The 24,194-nt window shown below is 36.6% G+C and overlaps 1 protein-coding gene across 1 annotated transcript; it reads right to left on the reverse strand.

The window, feature by feature from the left end:
* Nucleotides 1-436: 436 nt before the first annotated feature.
* Nucleotides 437-23,150, reverse strand: LOC117406478 (ephrin-B2-like). Its single transcript, XM_059029135.1, has 6 exons — nucleotides 22,808-23,150; nucleotides 22,498-22,677; nucleotides 12,190-12,473; nucleotides 5,086-5,178; nucleotides 4,407-4,526; nucleotides 437-3,593 (listed from the first exon to the last, which is right to left on the reverse strand). The coding sequence occupies exons 2-6, from the start codon at nucleotides 22,608-22,610 to the stop codon at nucleotides 3,193-3,195; spliced, it is 1,011 nt and encodes a 336-aa protein (XP_058885118.1). The 5' UTR covers nucleotides 22,611-22,677; nucleotides 22,808-23,150; the 3' UTR covers nucleotides 437-3,192.
* Between the last annotated feature and the right edge of the window lie 1,044 nt (nucleotides 23,151-24,194).

Below are 24,194 nucleotides of genomic sequence, written 5' to 3' on the forward strand. Positions count from 1 at the left end.
ATCATTTTACATATTCACCCCAGGCTTAGAAGCAGACACTCCCTTAATTATTTGCACTAGAGGTGGAGGTAGGAGCAGGTAACTAAGCCAATAAGACTAAAAGAGCAAATGGTTAATCCAAGAGGTATGAGGAACATGTTGCATTAGGAGCTGTCTGTACTACTTAGATCACATCCCATCTCAATGTGCTACAAAAATAGATTTGCCACCATCTGGGAGGGAAATTCCTTTATCATTAGTTAAGATTTTTTTAGTTATTCAATATATAATAATGATTTATTAAAACATTTATTTGGGTCTCTGGTATTTTTAAATTATGGAAGGTTCCTTACTGAAACAAAACCTCCAAAAGCAAATGTCTATAATAAGACTCTGCCAAGTCACTAAATGATATGTATATGAAAAGGAGACGGAAAAAGACACTTGAGATAATATATCCATAGGAAAAACAATTTATTGAAAAACAAATTTCAGTTTGTAACAGACTTGTGGAATGTGACTTCTCATTTTTGATTTTTGATTTTTTTCCCTGGCCATTATAACTGCAATGTGGAACTAAAGCAATTTAGAATCCATAACAGGCTAAGTAAAACAATGAGAATAAAATATTTATAAACTCAAGCATAATACTGTGTTACTTACAAACTGGACAAAGAAAATTAAATAAATATTCATGGTACACGCTTATGGCACATATATGCAGCAGTCAAATTTGGCAACTATTTATTTTCCATTTAACCAATTATTTTAAACAGTGCAAACAGGGGGAAATGACACTGCTTTTAAAACAAGATACAGCTAAAATACATAGCAAAAAAATCTAATTTTATACAAAACATCTTATAAAAACATTTCATTATTTACACAAGCTGGTTACCAAAATTATGTTTTGCTGTGTTTTTTTATTTTCTAAAAAGGTGAATAAGGCTATCGTAACAACCCATTTTCCATATACAATACAAACGTTAACATATTTACATCTTTCACTACTAATGTACGGTGCAAATTTCAAAGTCAGGTGACTAGGGATGACCATACAAGCAAGGCATTTACAGTAACAGCCTGATGTCTTAACTAACTTCAGATTAAAAGAAACTAGTTAATACGATTGTCATATTCTGGACCAGACTTGCAGCAACCACAACACTGATATTTCAATTGATTGCGGGTTGCATTTCATTAAAATTCACAGTTTACCTCATAACCACCACACAGCCAAATTATGTTACATAAAGAACTGCTTCAGGGGAAAAAAAAAATCCTAAATCAACAGCAGATTCAAGCTACCTTTTATAATTACCAAAGGTTTAAGAACACTTTTCACGGGTATGCAGATTATTATTATTTTTTTAAATGCATTTGTGCAGTACTTGGCAACCATGACAAACCGGTAGAGAGCCATGAAGTGTGCATGCTCTATTCTACTTCTTGGTCAATGTAACTTTCAGGTTCATGAAGTAGTCGAAGTCATATAATTTCTGTGACAGGTCATTTATGCAAGTATTCCTTTGAGAATTAGGAATATTAAAATAGTTACACTTTTATTCCCATTCCAGAATACAATGATATTGTTATATTAAAACAGGACTTTTAAAAAAAAAATACAAGTATTTTACATTACATGAGGGCACCCCATTTGAAAACTATTCTTTATTCGAACTGATAAATGTTTAAAACACATTAGACAAATGAAACACAATGACTGTAAATGCCGGAACACCTTGCTATTGTTTAATATATAATGAAGATTCATTTCCTGGTATTCAGGGGCTTGTGTTTCCTCATCTCCTGCAACTCGAGACGGCACAAGACTTATTTTTGTTTGGATTAGTTATTTTTGGAACAGGGCTGTATTTTCCCAGGGGCAGTTGTCCAATTTTTCTGTTTGGTTTTCTTTTAAAAAACAAAAAAGGCAGCTGAGACTTTCAGATTGTTAAAAAAAAAACAGAAATGGTTTTAATAACCTAACTTGCATAATGTGCATTTACCGGTATACATTATTACATTTTCATTCTACAAGTCATGTGCTCTAATCGCCTATCATAAATAAATCCTTTTCCCCCCTCAAATTTACAAATGTTCCATTTGCAAAACAAATTGCAGGCATTATGTGCTTTACAGTTGAACAGAGCACCAATGAACTGCTGTGAAGCTTATAGTACCCGCACCATAATAGGTTCACAGAACAGTCAATTTAGTACCTAAGTCTGCTTCAGTAGCTCCCCAAAGAAGACTAGGGTTCTTCAAACAGCTGTAAGGCAGTTTTATTTTTTATTGCCTGTACCTACAGTTACACCTGCCATGCCAATACACCACCTGTGCGACACACTGGGCCATCTCCTCTTTCTCTCCTTCCCTTGCACTTCAGTTTTCTACTCCGTAGGTGCATTGTAGTGATCAACTATAATTATACCATAATAAATATTCAAAGTGCAGCAGCTTCCATCTTCAGCTATTTTTGCTGTGTCCCTACCTCCGCTCCACCAAAGTCCTACTTGTACTGTGTAAGGTCACATAGCCAAGCAGTAGCATACGACTTTCTTCAAATGAACTCCTTTCCTTGACCCAGTTATCACTAACCTCAGGCTGGAGGTCTTACTCTGATTTCCTACCACTACACGTCATTTCCCATTCTAGTGTGGCTGTTGTGTAGCACGTATGACGAACATATGCAAACAGATAGTGTTAATATTCATTTTCAGTGGTGTGGTTACAAAATTGAAAAGGAAATGAAATTAAAAATCAGGCATTCCGTAACCATAATCAAGTAACCGTAGTTGAGATAACAGTGGTAGACTAAAAAGGGGGGAAAAAAAATGAAGAGCTGACTACACTTAAATTAAGTCTAACAAAAGAAACGATTTAAGTAATGTTCTGGAGTTAAGTACAAGGGTCCTCAGAATCTTGTATCACTCAAAAACATCCCGTTCTGCTTATATTCCCTAGAATGGCATATAAACTGAAGAGACAAAAACATTGTAATGAGTTAATTTCAGCCAATCCTCCAGTTTTAGTGAACGCAAATACACTATTACTGTGGTAGTCCACTGAATGCTTCTCTCATCGTAGTTTCTTAAGTCCAAGTCATTCATAGTGCACAAAGAGCCACCAAAAGCCCAACCACAAAAGCAGCAGGCTAGGAATTCTCCATTCTAGTATTATATGAATCCTCAAAGAGTTTAAACTGCTGGTTCAGACTTTGTAGTAAATGTTTGCCGGACTTTGAGGTGGCATCTCTTGAACAATATAAACTGGATGCCCATAGTCTCCACTGACTTTCTCGTAGTGAGGGCAGAACACGCTATCCCCAGTCCTAAGTGGGATGATAATGTCACTGGGTTCAGAGCCGTTGTTGTTGCCACCACGTTTGGGTGTGGCGAGGGTGCTGAGAGAGAGAGTGGCAGTGTGCTGTGGCGAGTGTTTCCTGTGTCTCCTCCGGTACTTCAGCAGGAGGACAACCAGCATGATGATGATAATTATGAAGATGACGCAACCCGAGGCAATCCCCGCAAACAAGGCCACTTCGGATCCAATAATGCTTGAGGACTGTCCTGCTGTTGTATTGTTGTCACCCGTGTTTGGTCCTTTACCTCCTGAAAACAATAAGCAAAAAAGGAAGTTTAAAGTAATTCATCACTCAAGGCATCCGAAGTTGATTGACAGGAATGTACTCTCACTTTGAACACTAAATCTGGCTATTGAACTTTGACAAACCAATTACTTTGTTCGGAAGCGATATGCAAACAGGAGTCGACAATCAATATTAAACAACGCTGGGGGTCTCTTGGACTTCACATCCCCATTCCTACCCAAGCAGGGCTATTTGTTTTCCTACACTGCCATCCATCAAATAGAGAGCAATGCAGATGACAGGCTATCTTTAATGTATGCCTCAAATAACACATGCAGGCTTAGGCCACACTCTAGAGAGCTTTTAATACACAACCATTGTCAAAGGAATTTAATTGTCAGTTCAATAGCAACTAGTCATGCCTTATTTCTAACTTCTGCAGTTATTTCAGATTATTTTTATTGTGACCATTTAATGAGGTTCCAATAAAAATCAACAGCAGAGCATTTACAATTTTGATGTGTAAAGCCTGGGAAATGTTTTAAAACAATCCACACAGTGCCCTTAGCTACTAGAAACTAGTAACAGCCTGTTACTGTGAAACTTTTAATGATTCAACTAAACAAGACAACCATCTGTTCAAGCTCCCACTCAGCATAAACAGTTAGCAGAGATAAGAGACTTTAATCACATTTACAAGAAATTCACATTTGCAGTCTCCAGCTTTGTGCCACATTTTTCCTGGCCTTGTGTGATTTTAAATTTGTTCTTGTACATCCCAGGGCTTATGCAAGTTGCACCAGTTAATTCTGATATTAATTGTATAACTGTTTACCTTGGTTTTCATCTACACCAGTTTCAGATTTATTTGTAGAGCCTTTCCCAACATTCTCAGTGTCTTTTGTTGGAGACTTTGTCGGACTGTTATCTTTTGATGATCCTGGGTCATTAGGATCTGGGAAAAAAATAAAATAGTTTGTTTTAATATAACATCATTAAGCATTATTCTTTAGAAGGAATCCTGATGTTGTTCTAGAAGGGGACTAAAGCATGCAGACAAAATGCAGGTCTCACAGGAACTGTATGGTGTGGTGAGCGAGATGCACAGTGTTAATTCAAGGTTGACAGATTCCTGCATGGCATTTGTCTTTATAACCCAAGTATGCTAACGTGGTGGCCATTTCACATGTTTAGAGAGCAGGACCATCTGCACGAACGACAGGAAACCTTTCCACGTGACATTTCAATTTCATAAAGCAACTTGACAGACTGTAGCAGAGATTGCATGCTGGAAATATAACCACATCTCTTATCTATTGAAAAAAATGATCACCTTTAAAAAAAAACACACATCAAAAATAATATAAAAACCTGTTACTAGCCAATGCCATCGAAAGCAGTTTACAGTTGAACTAGGGGACTAACAGGGCAAATGGAGCACATTAATCTTATATGAAACACTTCCTCACTTCAATCCAATCCAAATAAATGTACATTTGATATATGATGCTTACCTTGCCCAACTTTCATCATGATCTTCATAGATCTGAATTTACAGACACCTCCATCTTGATTTTCCAGGCCTGCCATTGTTCCATTTGAAGTTGCTGAAATATATCAAACAAAATGAAGGAAACTAATTAAGCAATAAGATTACATGGATGAATTTGTGCTTGGTTTATAAATATTTTAGAGAAAAGTTAAATATTGAAAGCCATCAAAAAGATGTTAACCAATGTTTGCGGCATTTGTCAACCAATGTAAAAATGGCCAATGTACTTCACTGCAAAGTGATATGCCAAGGAATAAGACAAATGCATTTCAATATGCCTCCGTACAATTCCCATGGATTTCCTTCTAGTAGGATCCCCTACATTTATTTTTTACTTCAAGAAGCCTTTGCAATTTAATCTAAGTAATGGGCAAGGACTTAATGACACGTATACCAAGACAGCCAAAATAATGATGTCATGCATTTTTTATGTGAAATAAAATCAATGCATCAGATATACCCATGGAGAACATGAACTCGCAAGCTATTGCCAAGAACAGCAAAATAGTGGACAAATAGGTATAATGTCTGCATTTGAACTGAGTTTCATAATTCAATTGGAAATGGAATGTATTAGATCTGTGGTGCTTTGACCTTGGGATCTCCAACTACAAAAGTCCAGCTTGTCCATGCAAAAAATAAAAAAAAACTTAAAGAACAGCTTTAACTATGAGGTAAATCATCTGTTGGCGAGTGGAGAAGGGAAGTTTCCTACCATTAATACCTGTTGAAAGCTCAGAGTATAACAGTTAACCACAAGTGCTAGTACACAGTATCCCCAACTGGTCACAGCTGTACTGAAGACTGATCACTTGGTGTAAATGCACCATACCACCCCCTCCCCAAAATTGGCTTTACATCTCAAGATGGTGTTCTGGTTACAGGACTCGCATGCCATTAGCACAATAAATCATTTTGCTGCATGTCTGCAATGAAGCTGAGAATAATAATGTCCCCGTGTTTTGCAAACAGATGTCATGGTTAATGATACAAATCCTTGATTGCATAGAGTCGGTCCTTTTGTAGGCTCAGCAGTTTCATTTTGGAATGTGTAATTTAAAGCGCCAGGACTACAAGAAGAATTATTTCTGGTCAATTAGCTTTGACTGATTTTTAATAATTGGTGCCACAACTTGATAGCCAAGACACAACCCCTTTGAATAAAAAGTTGCTGGAAATGAACTACTTAGCTATAATAAGGAAAACTATATAATAGTTTACAGCTATTAAATCAAAATTCGCTACACAGAACAAGTGACAACTGATTATTTTGTGGAAAAGGTTTGCATTTGCTGTGGTCTAAAAGGTTGTTTATTCTGCAGCAAATCAATATGTTAAAGACATTATAACTTAAAACCACCCAAAGTGTTAATAAAAAAATTTTTAAAAAAAAAAACATGTTGCTGGGAATTGCTTATTTGTGTACCATAGCAGATAGTAGAAAAATGCGTCAGTGATAGCAAGGTTTCTTGGTGGAATTAAACACATTTCAAACAGTATTAGATTTGAAAAATTACAGTAAAGTAAAACAAACAAAAAAATGATCACAAGTGTGACTTCTGTGGTGTGTTTACACTGGCCGTTTTTAGGACAGCTTTAGGCCGTCTCAGGTCTTTTTGCTGCAGTGTAAACGCACACTGCCAACTCTCAGCTGTCCTAAAAACGGCCAACTAAAGACGTGGCTCCGTGCCAGTTTACGTCCGTCCGAAAGGCAGTGTAAACTCACCCGACTTTAGCACGGCTCACGCACGACGAGAGTGCCACTCGGCTCCTCCCCCACGGAATCTAAACAGGAAGAAGCTGCAGTGCCGTTGCAGTGTCACAAAAAGAGAAGAACGACTTGATACACAAGCGCACTGAATATTTGAATTTATTAACTATTTATATTGGGGGAAATTTGTAAATATCTACGTTTTATTATAAAGTTGCTGTCAAAAGTGTACATACCCCAAATATCCATGACGATAACTTTTTTGCTTTGTAAACAGGTGCAAACACCGGTGGACGTCAAAGAAACAAAAGTGTAATATTTCAGTATATTGGTGAGAATTATTAAAAAAAAAATGCTATCAAATAATTGTATACAAAATCTGTCCTGGATTGTGTTTCCCAGGTATTTTATTGTAAGCCACTTAGTTTTTGGTTTACATTCAAACTCGCTTTAACACTCAGTCTTTTTGTTGTTTGTTTTTATTGTTATTTAAATAAATATTTGGATTGTACAAATGATTAGCTTAAAAACACAGAATATTTTTTGTTGTTTGTTTCTGACAACCGCGGTGTGAACTGGGGTGAGCAAGGAAGCAGAGCTGTCATAGCGTTGTGGGGTGAAACTCTAAGCGGAAACACAAAATAAATACATATACTGAGAAATAAGGTCAGGTCTTGTGAAAGATCTGTGCAACCCCATCTCTCTGCACTTTTTGATTATAGTAGATCTGTTACACAATTGCATTTTACATGTTATGTTGCAAGTTTTAAATAAAGACTCTAGGTGAAATCCTTCACATAACAAACGGGTCAGGGACCGCTATGTTGTGTCAAACAGTGTCTAAACGAATAACCATTTTTCTTGTAGACTGCAAGATAAGTATATATTTAAGATGAGTCCCTGCAATATGAACACAACACTGTATTGTTTGTTTGTAATACCACTCAGCCTCTTCCGCTTTGTGGTTTGGGGAGGGGAAAACTCATCATCCCTTCAGTGGTCGTTATGACGTCACCAAGCACGTATTGTAATTTAGATGGTATGTGCGCGCATTCGGACCTAAGCCGGCTCAGGGCACAACCGCAGTGTAAACGCTACGTGAAAAATGATAAGAATCTCTGCGATCAGTTGGACCTGAGTCGGCTTAGGTCCGAGGTGGCAGTGTAAATGCAGCACTTGAGAGGACTGTGTGTGATCCCCATGGAAAGGCAGCAATATCATCTTTAATATGTTTTCATTTGATTGCTATTATACTGCTTTCCCTAGAGGCTAAGCTACAACATGCAATTGGAGGCTTGTGGCCCATCAGGTCAGTAACAGAGATCTAATCAGATGGAGAACTAAGCTGCTGGATTTGTGCCTGTGTGTTGGCCTTTATTCATAGGGATTAGGAAGAGAGACAAGTAACTGAAATCAGGCAGTGGCTTCATCCCTGCTAAAACCCTCCATTAAACCAGAAGAGAATTAGAAGCAGGTGCTTCTCCAGCATTTGTGTGTGTGTGTTATATATATATATATATATATATATATATATATATATATATATATATATATATACATATACATATACACATATACATATACATACACATATATATACATATACACACAGACACGAAATGGGTGGGCTGTCTATTTGAAACATAGTATTTTTCCCCCCATTAAATCTGGCCCCTGGGCATTGTAAATACAAACTAAAATGCCAACATCTCTCCCTCCACACCCCCCCCCACCCCCCTTTAGAAAACTGTGTCAACTGACAGTTAAGACCTCACAAAAAAGCATTTAAGTTAAAGTATAAAAATCCCAAAAGCATTCTGCTATACACTTAAACTCCACTCAATATAGTACATGATTGTTCTAAAACAAATACAATACATAAAACTAGGTTACTGTAGTATCTGATGATTTTGACTCTCTTCAAGGTATCGAAGCTAGCCTTCAATAAAATCATGTGCAGTATCTGTTCAGTGTAACCTCAAGAGCACTAATCAAACAAAAAAACTACCAAAACCTTTAATGGACACCCTGATACTGTCTTTTAAAATCAAATGTGTGCTTGATTAACTAAATTACTTATACTACCCAAAACCAGATGTCTGAAACTTGCATATGCTTTAGTCATTTAAGAACATTAAAACCGTACCCACGGAAACCTAAAGTAAATGAACTGGCCAGTCACAGTTTACAACACAAGGAGGTTGTAAAATAGGCCTTTTGTGAAGAAGAATGTGGCTGTGGAGCCCTTTTGAATTCTAGGGCTTGTAATCCCTTTTCACTATTTACTGCAGAATAAAAGGGATCATGTTTAGTTGCACTAGAATTCTTTATATATATATATATATATATATATATATATATATATATATATATATATATATATATATATATATATATATATATATATATAGCACAGCAGGTTGATTTTTTGAAAGACTTCTATATTTTAGCACTCTCCCCAAATTCATCAAAAAAAAAAAGATATTCTTCAAATTGGGAAACAAATTCCCAATTAAGAACCAAGGGTGGACCAACACCTAAATCCTAAGCCCTTTCTGTCATTGGAAATTAACAAATTGTCTTAACACAGCACGTTTATTTAAAATCAGACAGCTTATTTTTGTCCAGCCAGAAAGGTCAGTGCAGTTTCAATCTTGGGGATCTGCCTTTACTGTTCACAATAGCATGGTGGGTGCTTATGAATATTCCAAATGGTGGCATGCTTTTTAATTTGAAGCACAAAGAAAGGCAATCCATGGGAACATATATGAAATGGTAGTCACCGCCTCCATTTGGTCTCACTTAAGATCCATTTTGATTTAGGGTCTGACTTAATAGAACTAAAGCAGGGAGCCAACTCTACTGTAATTGTCTGATTCTGTCAAGGGCAGAGTTAATTTCTGGTATCCAGAATGTCAAAAAAACAGGCATCAGAAGTTGCCCACAGCAATGAGTTTGTGACAAGGACAGCGGCTCCTTCCCATGCTGGTTTTAACATGTCTGGACTGCAGCCGTCCAGGTTCTCAGGGAGATCAAATATTAAGAGCTGCAACAAATTGTCCATAGTCTTCTTCAGCTGCTAGACTTGTCAGTATCAAGTGAAAGGTATAATGCTGCTTCCCACATTAAATGCTGTACCAACCACACAATTTACTCTGGAAAATGCAATTACATTTTCCAAGGAAATCCTATTTTATAGAAAGTGCCTGTGTGCTATTCTGCCAAGAGCAAGTCTTATTTTGTAATACCAAAGACTAATCAATACAATTTTCAAAAGACTTGCCTGCCTTCAAAAGCACATATCCTCTAATTTCTTTTTCTCCTGCAGTAAAACTTTATTTCGCTTACAGCATCAGTAATACAACCCAGCAGGATTGAACACAAGTAGACAAGCATCAAGGGGAAAATGTTTATTGGTTTTATATAGCAGTAAATTAATTCTGTTCTACCATAGCCTTATCAGCCAAGTGAATGAATGCACATCAAACATTAAAATACATTACAGTTAAAACTAAAAATAAAAAAGTATGGGTACCGAAAATATTCAAGCAAATCCTGACAGATTAAAAGCCGGCAATGATATTAATGACCCAATAATTATCCTGCAAGTGACAGTGAAGCGTAAAGACATCATTATGGCCAGGGTTCATCCACTGGTTACTGGACTTCAGCGCACCACACCTTAATATACTTTGACAGTTCAGAATATAACTGGAGAATGAGAAAATTTGCCACATTAGTCTTAATGTGTGTGACAAAAATGCACTAAAAACAGTACACAGTCCACTAGCCACCCCTATAAAACTCTGTGGCCAGAGTACCCTTACAGTGAACCTCCTTTGTGTTGGTGGAAGGCTCTACTTCTGAAGGAGAGCGAGCAATTGCTTCAGTTAAAAATAAAACTTTCATCTCAGGCCTTTACACCAAGCACAACAAAAGTGTGATTGTAAAGAACCACAAAACACTATTTAGATCAGATAACTATCTTCCTCTTGACACAGTTTGGCTCCTTAGTGCCTATTATATCACCCATTCCCTGTGCCAAAAATTTAAAGGGCTGCTATGGGGGAAATTATAGAATCCTAATTCACTTTTTTTTTTTTAATATACACACACACTACACCTGGTTTAGGAAGGGAAGCCTTGTATACCTTTACTTTGAAAGCTTCTGCCTTCACAACCAATTAATCCTCTCCTTTCATTTGCGTCCCTGGGGAACTCAGAAGTACTACTTACAGAATTCCTATACTATACCTCTACCTTTACCAGCTTTAAATAAGATAAATTGTCACCGTTAATGTCACTGAATCAGAGTAAAAAATCCATTATTTGAAAATGTTTATTCTCTCACAAGCCCCGTGTCATTCAGGCCTGGAATCCCAATGGACTATGACTCCATTAAGTCCCTGTTAGGCCTCAGGCTCCGTTAGGTACAGACCTTCTCTGGATAACAACATTTTTCATAAAACTAATCAAACAGTTAAATAATTGTCAGTTATATTTTAATTAAATTTATTAAAAACAAATACAGTAGGTAACATAAGGTTATGCCAGTAAAAAAAAAAAAAAAAAAAAAAAACTTTAAATGGAAGGAAAAAAAAGTTATCTGATTCTATAATGATTACTTGTATGTTTTTTTATCGTTACTAAGTGTCAGACAGTCACTCATTCCAGGTCAAATGTTTTTGTGCATTTGTGTGTATGCGTGTGTGTGTGAGTGTGCGTGTGTGTGGGAGAAAACATGAATCCTTTGTATGTTGTAACAATTGCCTCATAAAGCTTGCCAAACCCTGGGGCATTAATCAGGTTGGTTCTCATTACAATTACATTTAAGGCAGACCGAAGCAGTTTTACTAACTGTACAACTGGGCTCATCTCTCCACTAAAAATGTTAGCAAATTGCAAAAAAAAAAAATCGATATGGTTTCTAAATATCTCTCTCTCATTCTTTGTATATTTATTTGTGATGTTGAGATGACTTATGTTACTAAACACTTGTCTCAAGTTCAGAAACTTGTGAGTTTGTTTTAGTACACTTTCAATAACAAATAGTGCAATCAGCCTTTTTTATGTATTCTTAAAAAAAAACACACACACACGCTTTAGTTTGAATGACTACAATTAAAAACAAGCATAAACTTTTTCACCTGTCTTTTTTTTTAAATGGAAATTTATTCTATACACTAAAAATCTGTCAGTGAGTCAGTCATATTGGAAAGCAGCCACCTAGCAAACAAAGGCAGGTGGCTACAACCTCTATGTCACTAAAAGACAGCCAAGAAATGTAATAAAAAATAAATGTGCCTTATTTTTTTAAATGACAAGATCATTAAGACCCACAAATCATGTACTTACATATAATGAAGTAATCCTTGTATCTTGAAAACTCCAGACCCCACAGGTTTGGACTAAATTCTTGAAACTTGAGGGTAAATTTGACATCTTGTTCAGGTTTGGTGCAGTGGAGTAAAGGTGTGTCTGCTTTGGTGATGGTGCAGCTTTCAGCCTGCTCTCTTGAGACCAAGTACAGTTTATAATATTCATTTTGTCCATTTCCCCTGGAGTCTGATTTTGGGCAAACAATGTCCAGTTTGTCTCCAATCTGTGGATACAGCACCAGTCCTTGTCCAGGAAGGAAACTAGAAGACAACAAGAAATGGGTCAAGCCATGTTGATGGGGGATCATTCTAAAAATGACATAGCACCTGTAGGAATTTGCTGTTAACTACACCTAAATAATCTGGTTGTCACTGGAGAACATTCAGAGACCACAAAACAGGTTACTGCACATAGATTTTACTACTTGAATGTTTGTGAAATGTACCTATGAAACCTTCCACTTTAAATCAACCACTTCCTCAATACCAAGGCTTTCTCACATTACCTGTGATCCTTACAGTTCAGTTAGCAACTAAATATCAGGATCTAAAATGATTGGCATAATTGAAACATCATGGGTGCGCACTCTTGGACACAATGAAATATTGCTTTGTTGTCCATACCGTTGATTCATTTCATGAGTTTCAATGTGTTTTCTTGCATACATTTTTAATTAAACTGCAAGTAAACTGTAATATGTCTTTTCACAGCAGGTCATTGCGCACTACCGGCTTTGTATGAAACAGAAGTCTTTTTATGCCAGAATAATAGAGTTTAGGGGGGCTGAATTAGTTGTAGTGTTGATCTGAAAGCATCTTATTACAGATGATGAATTCCTGTCCTGTGCTCTGTTCTACAGTTCCACACTAATCCTCATCTCCTGATACACTGCATTTGCTTCAATTAATACCCGGAAGGAGGATGTTAAACTTGCAGTTACTGAGAGAACAACCCAAAGGCCCCAGGCACAGGGTATCGGTTTTTTATTACTGCACAGGAACCATTCATACTAAATTCAAAACACAGGGCCTCAAAATGAATCCTAAAACAATTAAAAACACTCCAAAGGCCCATAGCTAATTTAAAACAGTCTTGTGTAATTTGCTCTGTAAAGGTGGTGCTTATTTATTTATTTTTTTTGATAAACATGAGTCAGGCCCACCCAGTTAGGTTATCATTTTTTAAACAGTTTAAAAAACCAGTCATCCATAGGTTTAGCCAACCTTGCTGAACACAACATAACTCTGTAGGTTCATGGCAATTAGTTGCATTTTCTTTGTAGTTTCCTCCAAATTAAAAAAAAAGGTTTTGGCAGGCAGCCCAACTCTTGACCAATGGCTTCAGGGCGCACATTATCTCCATAACCAAGAATCAAGGATTTTGTTGATTCTGCAGCAGAAATTATTTTAGATATATATTAGATAGAAATGTCATGTCCACAACAAGCAATAAATCTAGAATCTAGAAGTGCAGACTAGTACTAATTCACAGTGATTATGTAATCCCAACAACTCCCACTTCCCATTTGACACACAGTAGTCCGTGTGCAGTTTTACACCATATTTAAATGTAATCCATTTAAACTTTGTCTTCCTACAATTACATTTACAACTTGCACATAAGACTGAGTTGTACAGCCCACAGCAATGTGCCACGGAGTCTCCCCTTTCATGAAAACAAACTCCCTTTGATATTAATGTTATTGCTTACAAACCTGCAAAATGCAGGGAAAGACAGCTGAATGTAAAATCGACCAAAATTAATTTGAGGCCTTTATCACCTTTATTAAGCCAATACTACATCAGTATTTACATTAAGCATTACTTGCAATGATATCTCTAATGCAAGGAAGGGTTGTGGAGTTTACATTATAGGCTTTTAAACCGTTATTCAAGAAATACAAAATTAGACATTATCATTAACTGTAATGGGGTTTCTGGGAGGACAATATGTGTCCAGAGGTGTAATGGAATGCAAGCATCTCCCAGCTTTTAATGGGTTAATGAAATATAGCTGCCATCTGCCAACTCAATCATGTGTAAAACAGAGATTGCTAATCATAAGAGTGCTGATCGGGGACAAGAAAGAAGGTTGTTGAGTTTATGATATGCTAACTATCTCAAAAACAAATCAAATCAAACGGCTGCAGAAAGCAGATAAGATTTATATATTTTTCTTAGCAACAGTATTTGTATGCACTTGTACAGTCTTGCTCAGACAGTGCTTCCAGCAAGTCTATCAAAGAGGTGAGAAACCACTTGTTATTTACAGTCGAGGCGTTAGACATTATGGCGGCTGCTTTTTTTCTTTCTTTAATGACTGCACCCAGTCTATTCTGAACTTTGTTGCTATTAAATACCCTTCCTATTTATGCTGAACAAGAAGAAAAGAAGAAAATCACTTAAGTTTTTCACTATGCAATTTTACATTTTGCATGATGCTATTGACCTATTTAATTTATCTTAACCAAAAGACTTTGATTCGCAGAGGTCTAGTCATTAGTCAAAGACAAAAGAACAAAAGGATTCGAAACCCGCACCTGCTACTTGAACTCTTAAAAACCAGTGTATAAGGACTGGATCCTTAACTCTCAAGGCTAACCCCCTCAAACTTTCAGGACACAGGGAGACAGATGGGACTTACACTGAAAGAATTCCTAAGGCATTGTGCCAGATTCCTGGCTTGCGGTGAAAATGAGTCTGGATTTGATTCCTGTCCTCGGTTTCGGAAGCTAGGAAAATTGGCATTTGTGCCGAGTCCAACTTTATTTTTTTCCTCCATAAATAAAAACAGACTTCCAACATACATATTCTTGAGTAAGATATAAACTACTCTAATATCAAGTACTGGATACTTTTTGGAGGGTGGTGTATTATTTAAAAAAAAAAATACTTTTTTAAAGGTATGCTTAACGGGTTCTTGGTGTACAAAGTATACAATGTTAAAACAATCCCCTTTTGTCTGTGGCAGGAACCAGAACAATAAAAGAAAAAACTACTTCAAATAAACACTAAAATCACATAAGATACATGGTTTTTAAAAACAGTTTTAAAATAAGTTTATTGAAATGTCCTTACAAACCCTTCCATTTTTTATTTTATTTTTTTTAAAAGCTGTTTATTTTTATAAAAAGGGGAAATTATTTTATTTAATCTCTGGAAATAAGAGTAGCGCTTGTGAATAGAAAAGTCTTGCAAAAAGTACTGTAATGTGGAAAAAAATAAATACATAAAGTTTGCACAAGAGTCTTAAAGCTTGCTTTCTTGATTCAGTCTCTGTAATATAAATGTATTGGCATCACCCACTGAAAACAAATGTGGCATAGGAAGGTCATTAGTTTGCCTTCTAGATGGAGACATCATCATTCAATTTATTACCTGAACGTGAGCAGCCAACAACATGACAGGTACATTCAAATACAGCATATTAGGAGGAACAAATAAAGCCAGGCTGCCTCTTGCATATTGTTTGTAATCGATTTAACCTTTGTTCGAACAAAACACAGAGGGCCGCACTAACTCAATTCCCCTTTTGTCATTTCCCTGCCGTAAATATGCACCAGTCTGCATCTGAAAGGCTGATGGAGGCGCAGGGCCTGCTGGACGTTTATCATGCTCTGTTCTCTGTTAACAAGCAACTACTTGCCTGAATGGGCCATTAGTAATCATTGTCAAATGCAGAATGCAAGGTGCTTGGATGTGATTAATCGGGTGCCCCTGTGCTTTACAGAATACTTGCACTGGGTGGAATCTTTGATATGCGATTCTGAAGGATAAATTAAAAAAATTAAAATCAGGCCAGAAAAGAATAATTGGCTAGGAAATTCCAGATTAACGAACCCACCATTTTGTTTTGTTTTTTTGTTGTGCATATCTGTGTCTTCAAAATGTCTTAAATGTATTACACCCCTTCTCCACTGGCACATCCGACCCATGAGGTATGGGTACTTCTACCCTTGACCTTTATTATATTAATATAAAGAAGAAGAAAAAAAGTGGAAAATAAAATTAAACTTATTTACAAAAATATAGCAAAACAAAAAATCCAGCTGTACCACACATACAACTACGGCTCTCGTGCTCACGCAGCTTCTTTTTTTTTGGAAAAGAGGCATTAGTGTTGTAATAGAATGTGTACCCGTTCTGGGCTTGTGTTTCAAGTATAATAACAAGCTTAAAATAATCAACTTGCAGGAATCTGCGGTTAGAGGAGGTGGTTGTCAGGCTTTTATTGCAAGCGCCATTAGACCACCCTGTCTTTGAACATTTTTTTTTAAATGGCCTACACCATGAAAAGAGTAGTCCTATTTCAAAACACTGCGCTCACCAATTGCCCACAGCTTTCTCTTGCTACTGGGCTTTCCCCTTAATGCAGTGTTCCATGTTCTCATTCCACAGATGTACAAATGAACTGCTAATAAAAGAACATGCTGGCTACATGCACCTGTAGGACACAGCTCCCTAGGACACTCACTTCAATGCCCCTGTCTTAACATGGCGACTAGAAACAGGTGCACAAACCTCACAACCAGCAGCGATTTAAAAAATACTGTTGAATCACAAGATTTACCATGGTAACTACGTACGTTAAAATACCAAGAACTACAGAAGTAAAGACAGGTTTAGTCAATCTTGAAAAACATCTCATCAGGTATTTTGTGAAAATGTACATTAGTGTTTGAGAAAAAAGTTTTAAAAAGGCAGGAGGAAGAGAATTTGGGGAGCAAAGCCTTAACGAAGAATATTGTTTATCTTCGCTGCTACCAAGTAAAAGACTGTTGGAGGGGGGGGGGGGGGGGCAGCCTCAAAGATGGCTGAATCAAAAAGAACGTTGTTTTCTTTTCAGACAACCTTCTTGCCAGTCCCCTGTGTTCTTTACTCCTTCCCAGCATGTCCCCTGTCTGCAGCACAAATAGATGAAAGAAACAATCTCAAAGTGCGCCTAATCCTGCTGAATGGCTACAGCTAGGCCAGGAGTTAAAAGAAAAAGAAAAAAAAAGTTTGACTAACAATTGCCCCAGTATGGAGATTTAAAATAAAATAGAACCTTCATAAAAGCAGAAAATGAAATCCACCTTTGCCATATTACACAGTACCAGTGAGCAAGAACTGAGAAGCTTTTCTGTACCGTCACCCTACCCCAAACTACAACTAGGCCTTTCATAGGCTCTAATCCTGGCTTTTGAGTTTTGCGCTGTTCTCACATAATACTTTACAGCCCTGGGCAAGGCCGTTCTGCCTCTTTCAGCATTATGCCATCTTGAACATAGCCTTAAATCTATATGTTGCCATGGAATCGCCCTTTTACCTTTCCATACATTGTATAAACTGGATGGATTTAACACATTATTTTTCTCAGATTTTCATTACAAAAACAATCAGATTACGATAGCTAGTTCCTCCTCTAGGCCTTTTTAGCTTTTCTTCATTCATGTCGGATCTGTGTCTTTACACCCCCTATCTTTAATTTGCATCACATCTACAAAGAACTAGTATGCAGTGTAATCTCCTTATTAACAAGGGCTGGGGTTGATTTACTTGAGAAAGCAAATTTTGTCAAGGCGGCCTGCTTTGTTTTTGATTCTGAACTACAAAATGGATTACCAGGGAAATCTTTAGAGTTCACACATCTGTTAAGTAAAGAGAATTTACAAGGAGCATTAAATGGACAGACATGGAAACTATGCCTATGGTTTAAATTTTCTTTCATGCACGACAGACTAAATGTCTTAGCCTTTGTCCAATTGGGACTTGGCTAAACAAAGGAACCACAGGGGCTTTTCATGCAGTTTCCCCCTATCCCTCTCCACAATGTACACTCTTCAAATACTGTACCTTAAATACAATCACACAACATAGTCAATGTTCCCAGATAGGGCCCTACACTTTGAGAGTTGGTCATTTTCATAAAAATATTTAAAACACTTGAGCTCCCTTATTTAATTTCCCACAAAAAGGTTTTGCTCATAAACAAATCTATGCAGATGCATTATAAATGACCCAAGGAAAAATGTTTTTTGTGTCAGCAGCCAAGCCAGTCAGAGATTAGGCACACAAGAATAACACTGTAATCACTTTCTTGCAGTAAGCATTTTAGAGAAACCCTGTTCTCGTGGCACTATTAAGCTGGATCTGAAATGAATCTAGCCCAAGCAAGTCCCTGTACGGTCTATGTGCTGCAGGTTTCAGAATGATCAAGGGATTCCACTAAATAACACATTCATTTTCAATTGTATAAGAAAACAATGAACCATGAACTTTAAAAACGTTCTTTCAATGCGACCACTCAAATAAATGCCTGCATGTTAGACAGTGCCAATACCATCAAAAGGTTTCCCAGAGAAGCTTTAAAAACATGAACGCTTCAGCTATTAATAAATGCCAACATCATTCACATAAGGATAGTTTTTTTTGTTCTTAAGGATTAAATACAATTGAAAATGACTTGCTGAAAATACAGCATTATTACGGATTAGGGTTTAAAGATAAACTTTGTTAAGTCATAAAATATACTTGCATTGAAAAATAAACAAATACCAATTTGTTTGCCTAACAATCCTTTTAATCCTGTTTTACAATAATGTAGGTTTTATTTTCTTTTTTCCTAAACCCAAACCATGCTTTTTGTGCCCTAAAAAAAACCCTAAAAATCGCAAAAACCAGTTAAACATGCTGCCTTATGGGTCTGAAGCAAGCTGCCGTGTCCAGAGATAATTTCTCAATCATACAGCTTGCACAGTGTGATATAACATATTAATACAGCTAACTCTTTCAGTTCTCAGTGTCCTCTCAATCATATATCCATTGCCTTTAGTTCATCATCCTGACAGAATTCAGGAATGAGGATGTGAAAGCACTACCAATGCAGGGCCTGCTCAGGTGTTTTGTCCCTTTCATCCTCCTTATTAAGAGGAGACCATATTAAATCAGATACAACCTCCACTGCAGGGTTCACAGTCTAGTCAATCAGCAGTGAGTATGTATTTGGTTAAATACAAAAAACACATCTCATAAAATAATAAGAAATAGACCAACTAGTGCAGGAGGCCAACCAGGCCATCTAACAAGGGTCATCGATCAATGTGTTATTTTTCCAGTCAGTTGACTAACAATTTCCCTGTAAAAGGTTTTCACTGATAGGCCTGCATATTCACCCCAGAACCTTCGGGTGTGATACATCTTCTCAAAGGATCAACATCAAACTAAAACATTCACATCAAGTAAAGGTTCATTTAAAAAGAAAAATGAGCAATGGGTCCTAAAGGCCAAAGGGTTGCGTGGTGTGGAGTGTAATTGATTGATTCTGAAAGGTTAAACATATAGTTTATAAGTAGCTTAAAGTCTACTCCATCTAAACTGCACTTGGTCTGCTAATCTTCCCAGGTCGTTATAATGTCAATAATCTAACGTTTATGACTAATTTGTACCGAAGCAGTTTTGCGTTTACCGTTATTTGTAGTTTAGATTAATTAGACGAATATATTAGGTTTACACATGCAGTGTTAAAGTATCCTACTATAAAACATTTAATTCCTGATAAATAGAAATACGATCCATGCAAAATTGGGCCCCTGTCAACCGTCTTTATTTATGAGTTGTACTGTTTATGTTGTACAGTGACACTGCTTTCTGTGCCGCCTGCGGACTAATCTAATGACCAGTTGCGAAGTCGGCTGACGTTTTGATGGTCTTCCCCCCCTCCAACAAACTCTTCAGCGAGTTTAAAATGCAGATTGCTTAATGTATCCCATTAATTGCAGCCAGTGTATTCAAAATATGATGGACTACATAGCATTTGAAAAGGTTGTTGACATCTTAAAGCATGCATATTAGGTACCACATGGTCAATTGTGTACAGTAGCGCCTATAAAAACGCGCAACTATAGCCTATGTCCTTAACGGGTCAAATGATAAAATATTTTGTTTTGTATGTTTTGGAGTAAAATTATAAGTATGGGGCCTCTGCATCCTGTTTCCCACAGTGCCTATAACTCCCACAACTACATCATTCTAAAAGCACGGCTTCTTATCACAGCTTACACACATTGTAAACCATTGCCGCATTGCAAGACATCGAGCTTGCAGAACCTTGAATGAACAGTCAGACCATTCCAGACTAAACGCACCGAGCTGTATCAGAAGAGTGACCTCTGTAGGTCTATGCTGATGACCAGGATAAATTATCTTCATTTTTTCTACTTTTATTCTTGCCAATAGTGCGTCTTTCTAGTATCATGATTAATATGCTATTATTCCAGAGCTTCTTTCCAATATGTTGAACCGTATAAAAACTACATACAAAAGTGCATTAGGCCTATTATTACCAGGCTAATAATCTCAATCACAACAGTAATGCTGCAGCATGATTTTTTTTTTTTAAAGGGTTAAGTGTACGGTAAAGTAAAACACAAGTGCATGCGTAATTCGATGTATCCTTGCGCTGTTTGAGAAGGGGTCATTTTAAATGTAACTACTAAACACACCAACATTAGCACACGTGAAATTGAGCCTTTGAGTTTGAATTGTACTGTATTATGAATAATCAATTTGACAACTAACCTATTTTCTAAATAGAATGCACATCTATTTTGTTTCGGTTAAACTCCACATCTGTAACCAATATAAACCCTAATATCACCCAGTCTACACGTAATTCTATATTTACAGATAAATAAAAAATTGGGGAAAAAATACAAGAAATTATATTGTAGATCGCTACACTGTAAAACACATATTTGTTTTTGTGTGACTATTTATATTTAGGGTACTCTCTCTCTCTCTCTCTCTTTCTCTCTCTCTATGCTGTATACGTGTATATTGCATAAAGACTAAAATGTATTGCTTGAGATTTAAGTTTAATTCTTGACTTACAGTGTACCTTATCCTAACACACAAATTAAAACTTGTAGCCTCCATAACTTTACAAAAAAAGCCAGCGGCTTTTGTTCACAGTGGGTATCTGTAAAGGTTTTGGAACCTGACGATGTTATTTTCAAAACAAGCATTACAAATAATAATAATAATAATAATAATAATAATAATAATAATAATAATAATAATATGTATTTAAATGAACCGTTCATAAGTAGGCCTGTTGAATGCAAATAAAACTTCGGAGTTTAAAAGCATACTATGTACAGTTAAAGGTTTAAGTCGCAGAAAACTTTTCAAAGTTTACAATGTCCTTCATTATAAAGTTCAAGCTTTTTATTTTTTTGATAGATAGATAGATAATCTTTTAATATAACAATTAAGTTTATTTATTTTTGTGTAACTGTTGAACATTTTAATAGGCCTAGTAATAGACTTACTAGTGTCTAGAATTGCATATTACAATTCTAAAACCGTATTTATTACAGATTTTTTTTTTGTCAAATAATAACAGGTGTAAATAACAGTGTATTCCACTATAGGTTATCTGAATGCCCTACTAATATGTAGGTTTAATGGACATTGACTTTTAAACTAAAGTATTTCAATATGATATTTAAAACCTTGATTATAGAATATGCCAGGTTGTTCTCTGCATTTCCAAAGAAAAAAGTAGAGACTTGGTGACACATTCCAGAGCGCGATGTTGCAACTGATAAATCGATGAACGGCTGCTACTTCGGTCATGGGCAGTCTTGTTGATTACATATAAAATGTGTAAAATACCGTAGGCTACGTGTGTAGATCTATACATTAAAAAAATAGCGCCAATAAAAGCTAATAATAAAGTAAAGTAAAGAGGACATTTAACCTCCAAAACCACCTTGACATCACAAACACTGAACCCTCTCGTGAAGATCGTACCAGGGTAGTATATACAACACCCATTGCGAGACAGTTTTTAAACATGAATTAAGCGTTAAGTAATTAACGTGTTATTTATATCTTAAGGAGGCTGTGTGGTCCAGTGGTTAAAGAAAAGGGCTTGTAACTAGGAGGTCCTCGGTTCAAATCCCACCTCAGCCACTGACTCATTGTGTGACCCTGAGCAAGTCACTTAACCTCCTTGTGCTCCGTCTTTCGGGTGAGACGTAATTGTAAGTGACTCTGCAGCTGATGCATAGTTCACACACCCTAGTCTCTGTAAGTCGCCTTGGATAAAGGCGTCTGCTAAGTAAACAAATAATAATAATAATAATAATATCTTGTGATGTTCTGAACCATGTATCGTATTCAAAATACGCACAGTGTCACTTACGACGCACTCGGGTTTAGGCACATCCCTAACAAACCATTCAAAGCAAAACCCGACACATTTAACCTGAAGAGCGCTACGCCTCTTGATTAGCCTTACTTGGTATTTGTTGAATTCCAGTAGATCGACTCCAAAACCGCCGAGCGGGACAAAGCCGTCTTGCATAAAATGACCACAACTCCAAAATAGTATTTCCAAACGGTGTCCCCCATAATTACTGGTATGGTCGATCGCTCCAGTCTCCTGTCTCCAAGCGCTGTGCACTTGTGCCGGTCGATCCTGTGAATATATTATTTAAAAAATTGTACTCCTAATACTTGAAACCAGCAAAAATGTCCCTTTTGTTTCAGTCCCAGATTTTCTTTCTAAAGAAACCCGTGAATAATATACGAGAATTCCACCGACCCACCTAGTTGAGATGCAAAGCGATGAACCGAAGTCTGTTCCTGGGCACAGTGCTAAATATCCTAACGATCCGCGAGATGGAAGCACTACCAGTCTGGTTACTGCAGATGTCCTTTCTGCGTATTCTTCAAGGTATATCCAATTCCTTCAGTATCACAAATCAGGAGGGCTAACCAATACAGATCCAAATGTATAGGTTTGGTCAAAGTACAAAAATACAGTTGATTTGATCTATAATGTTTCCGCAAAACAACTTTTTCATATATAGTCACAATAGATGCTGTCTGTGCTCTTCAGCACCTCCACTGCGTCCTCCTCTCAAAGCTTACTTGGAAGTAACTGAAAGTGACTGAGACTGAATAGTTGGTAGCATTTTCTACACACAAACTCCGCCCACGCCAGCGCTCATTGGCTCACCCTTTCAGCTAACTGGGAAACGTTACTGTCAGTCAAAAGGATACTGTGAAGTTGGTTAATCGACTGGCACCTGAAAAAAAAGTACCAACGAATGGGACCGTAAAATAAAAAAATAACGCATAAATGTAATCATTATTCGTTAACCCCGGTATTCCCACAATAGTATTCACTTCTAGAAATAGTGTGAGTCATAAATGTATGTGTGTGTGTGTGTGTGTGTGTGTGTGTGTGTGTGTGTGTGTGTGTGTGTGTGTGTTATTATTATGAAGGGAATTGTTAAATAAGTTACAACCCTCCTATATTGAATCAACCCGGGAAATATTACGCGTGGAAATACATTGTGTACTTTAAATACTATTAATTTAAATATCAATCACACACCTTGGTAATAATGAGTGCATTGTGTAATGGTGTGTTGTTTGTTAAAATTGTACATGGAAAGTTGTAATTTTACGTATTGGTTTTTAAAATATTTTACCGCAAGCATACACTTTTTTTTTTTTTTTTTTTTTTTGCAACACAATCAAGCAGCTGTGGCATGTCCTCCCTCTCAAAAATAAAATTGTTAAAAACTGCTTAGGGTCAAAGCGGGTGCCATGAATTTGCACCTGACAATTGTTACTGTTTTACGGAGCAAGCGTGAATTGCAGTAGGGACTTAAAGACGGTTGATCAATGAAAGATTTAATTAACTTTTATTGATTAAGAACAGTGAATCAGACGGACGAGGTTCTGTAATCATGGGTTGGTAGACAGGATTTACAGGGCAGATTTTTCAAATGATTGAAGCTAGAATCTGATTTTCAAATATATATATATATATATATATATATATATATATATATATATATATATATATATATATATATATATATATTTCGAGATGTGAATGTAAACTACATCTGACCAGAAAATGAACAGGAATACCAATAGAGATGTTTCAATCGTTTTTGGAAAGTGTAAAAAAAAGGAATG

Source organism: Acipenser ruthenus, chromosome 8 (genome assembly GCF_902713425.1).
Source record: "Acipenser ruthenus chromosome 8, fAciRut3.2 maternal haplotype, whole genome shotgun sequence".
Lineage (NCBI taxonomy): Eukaryota > Metazoa > Chordata > Actinopteri > Acipenseriformes > Acipenseridae > Acipenser > Acipenser ruthenus.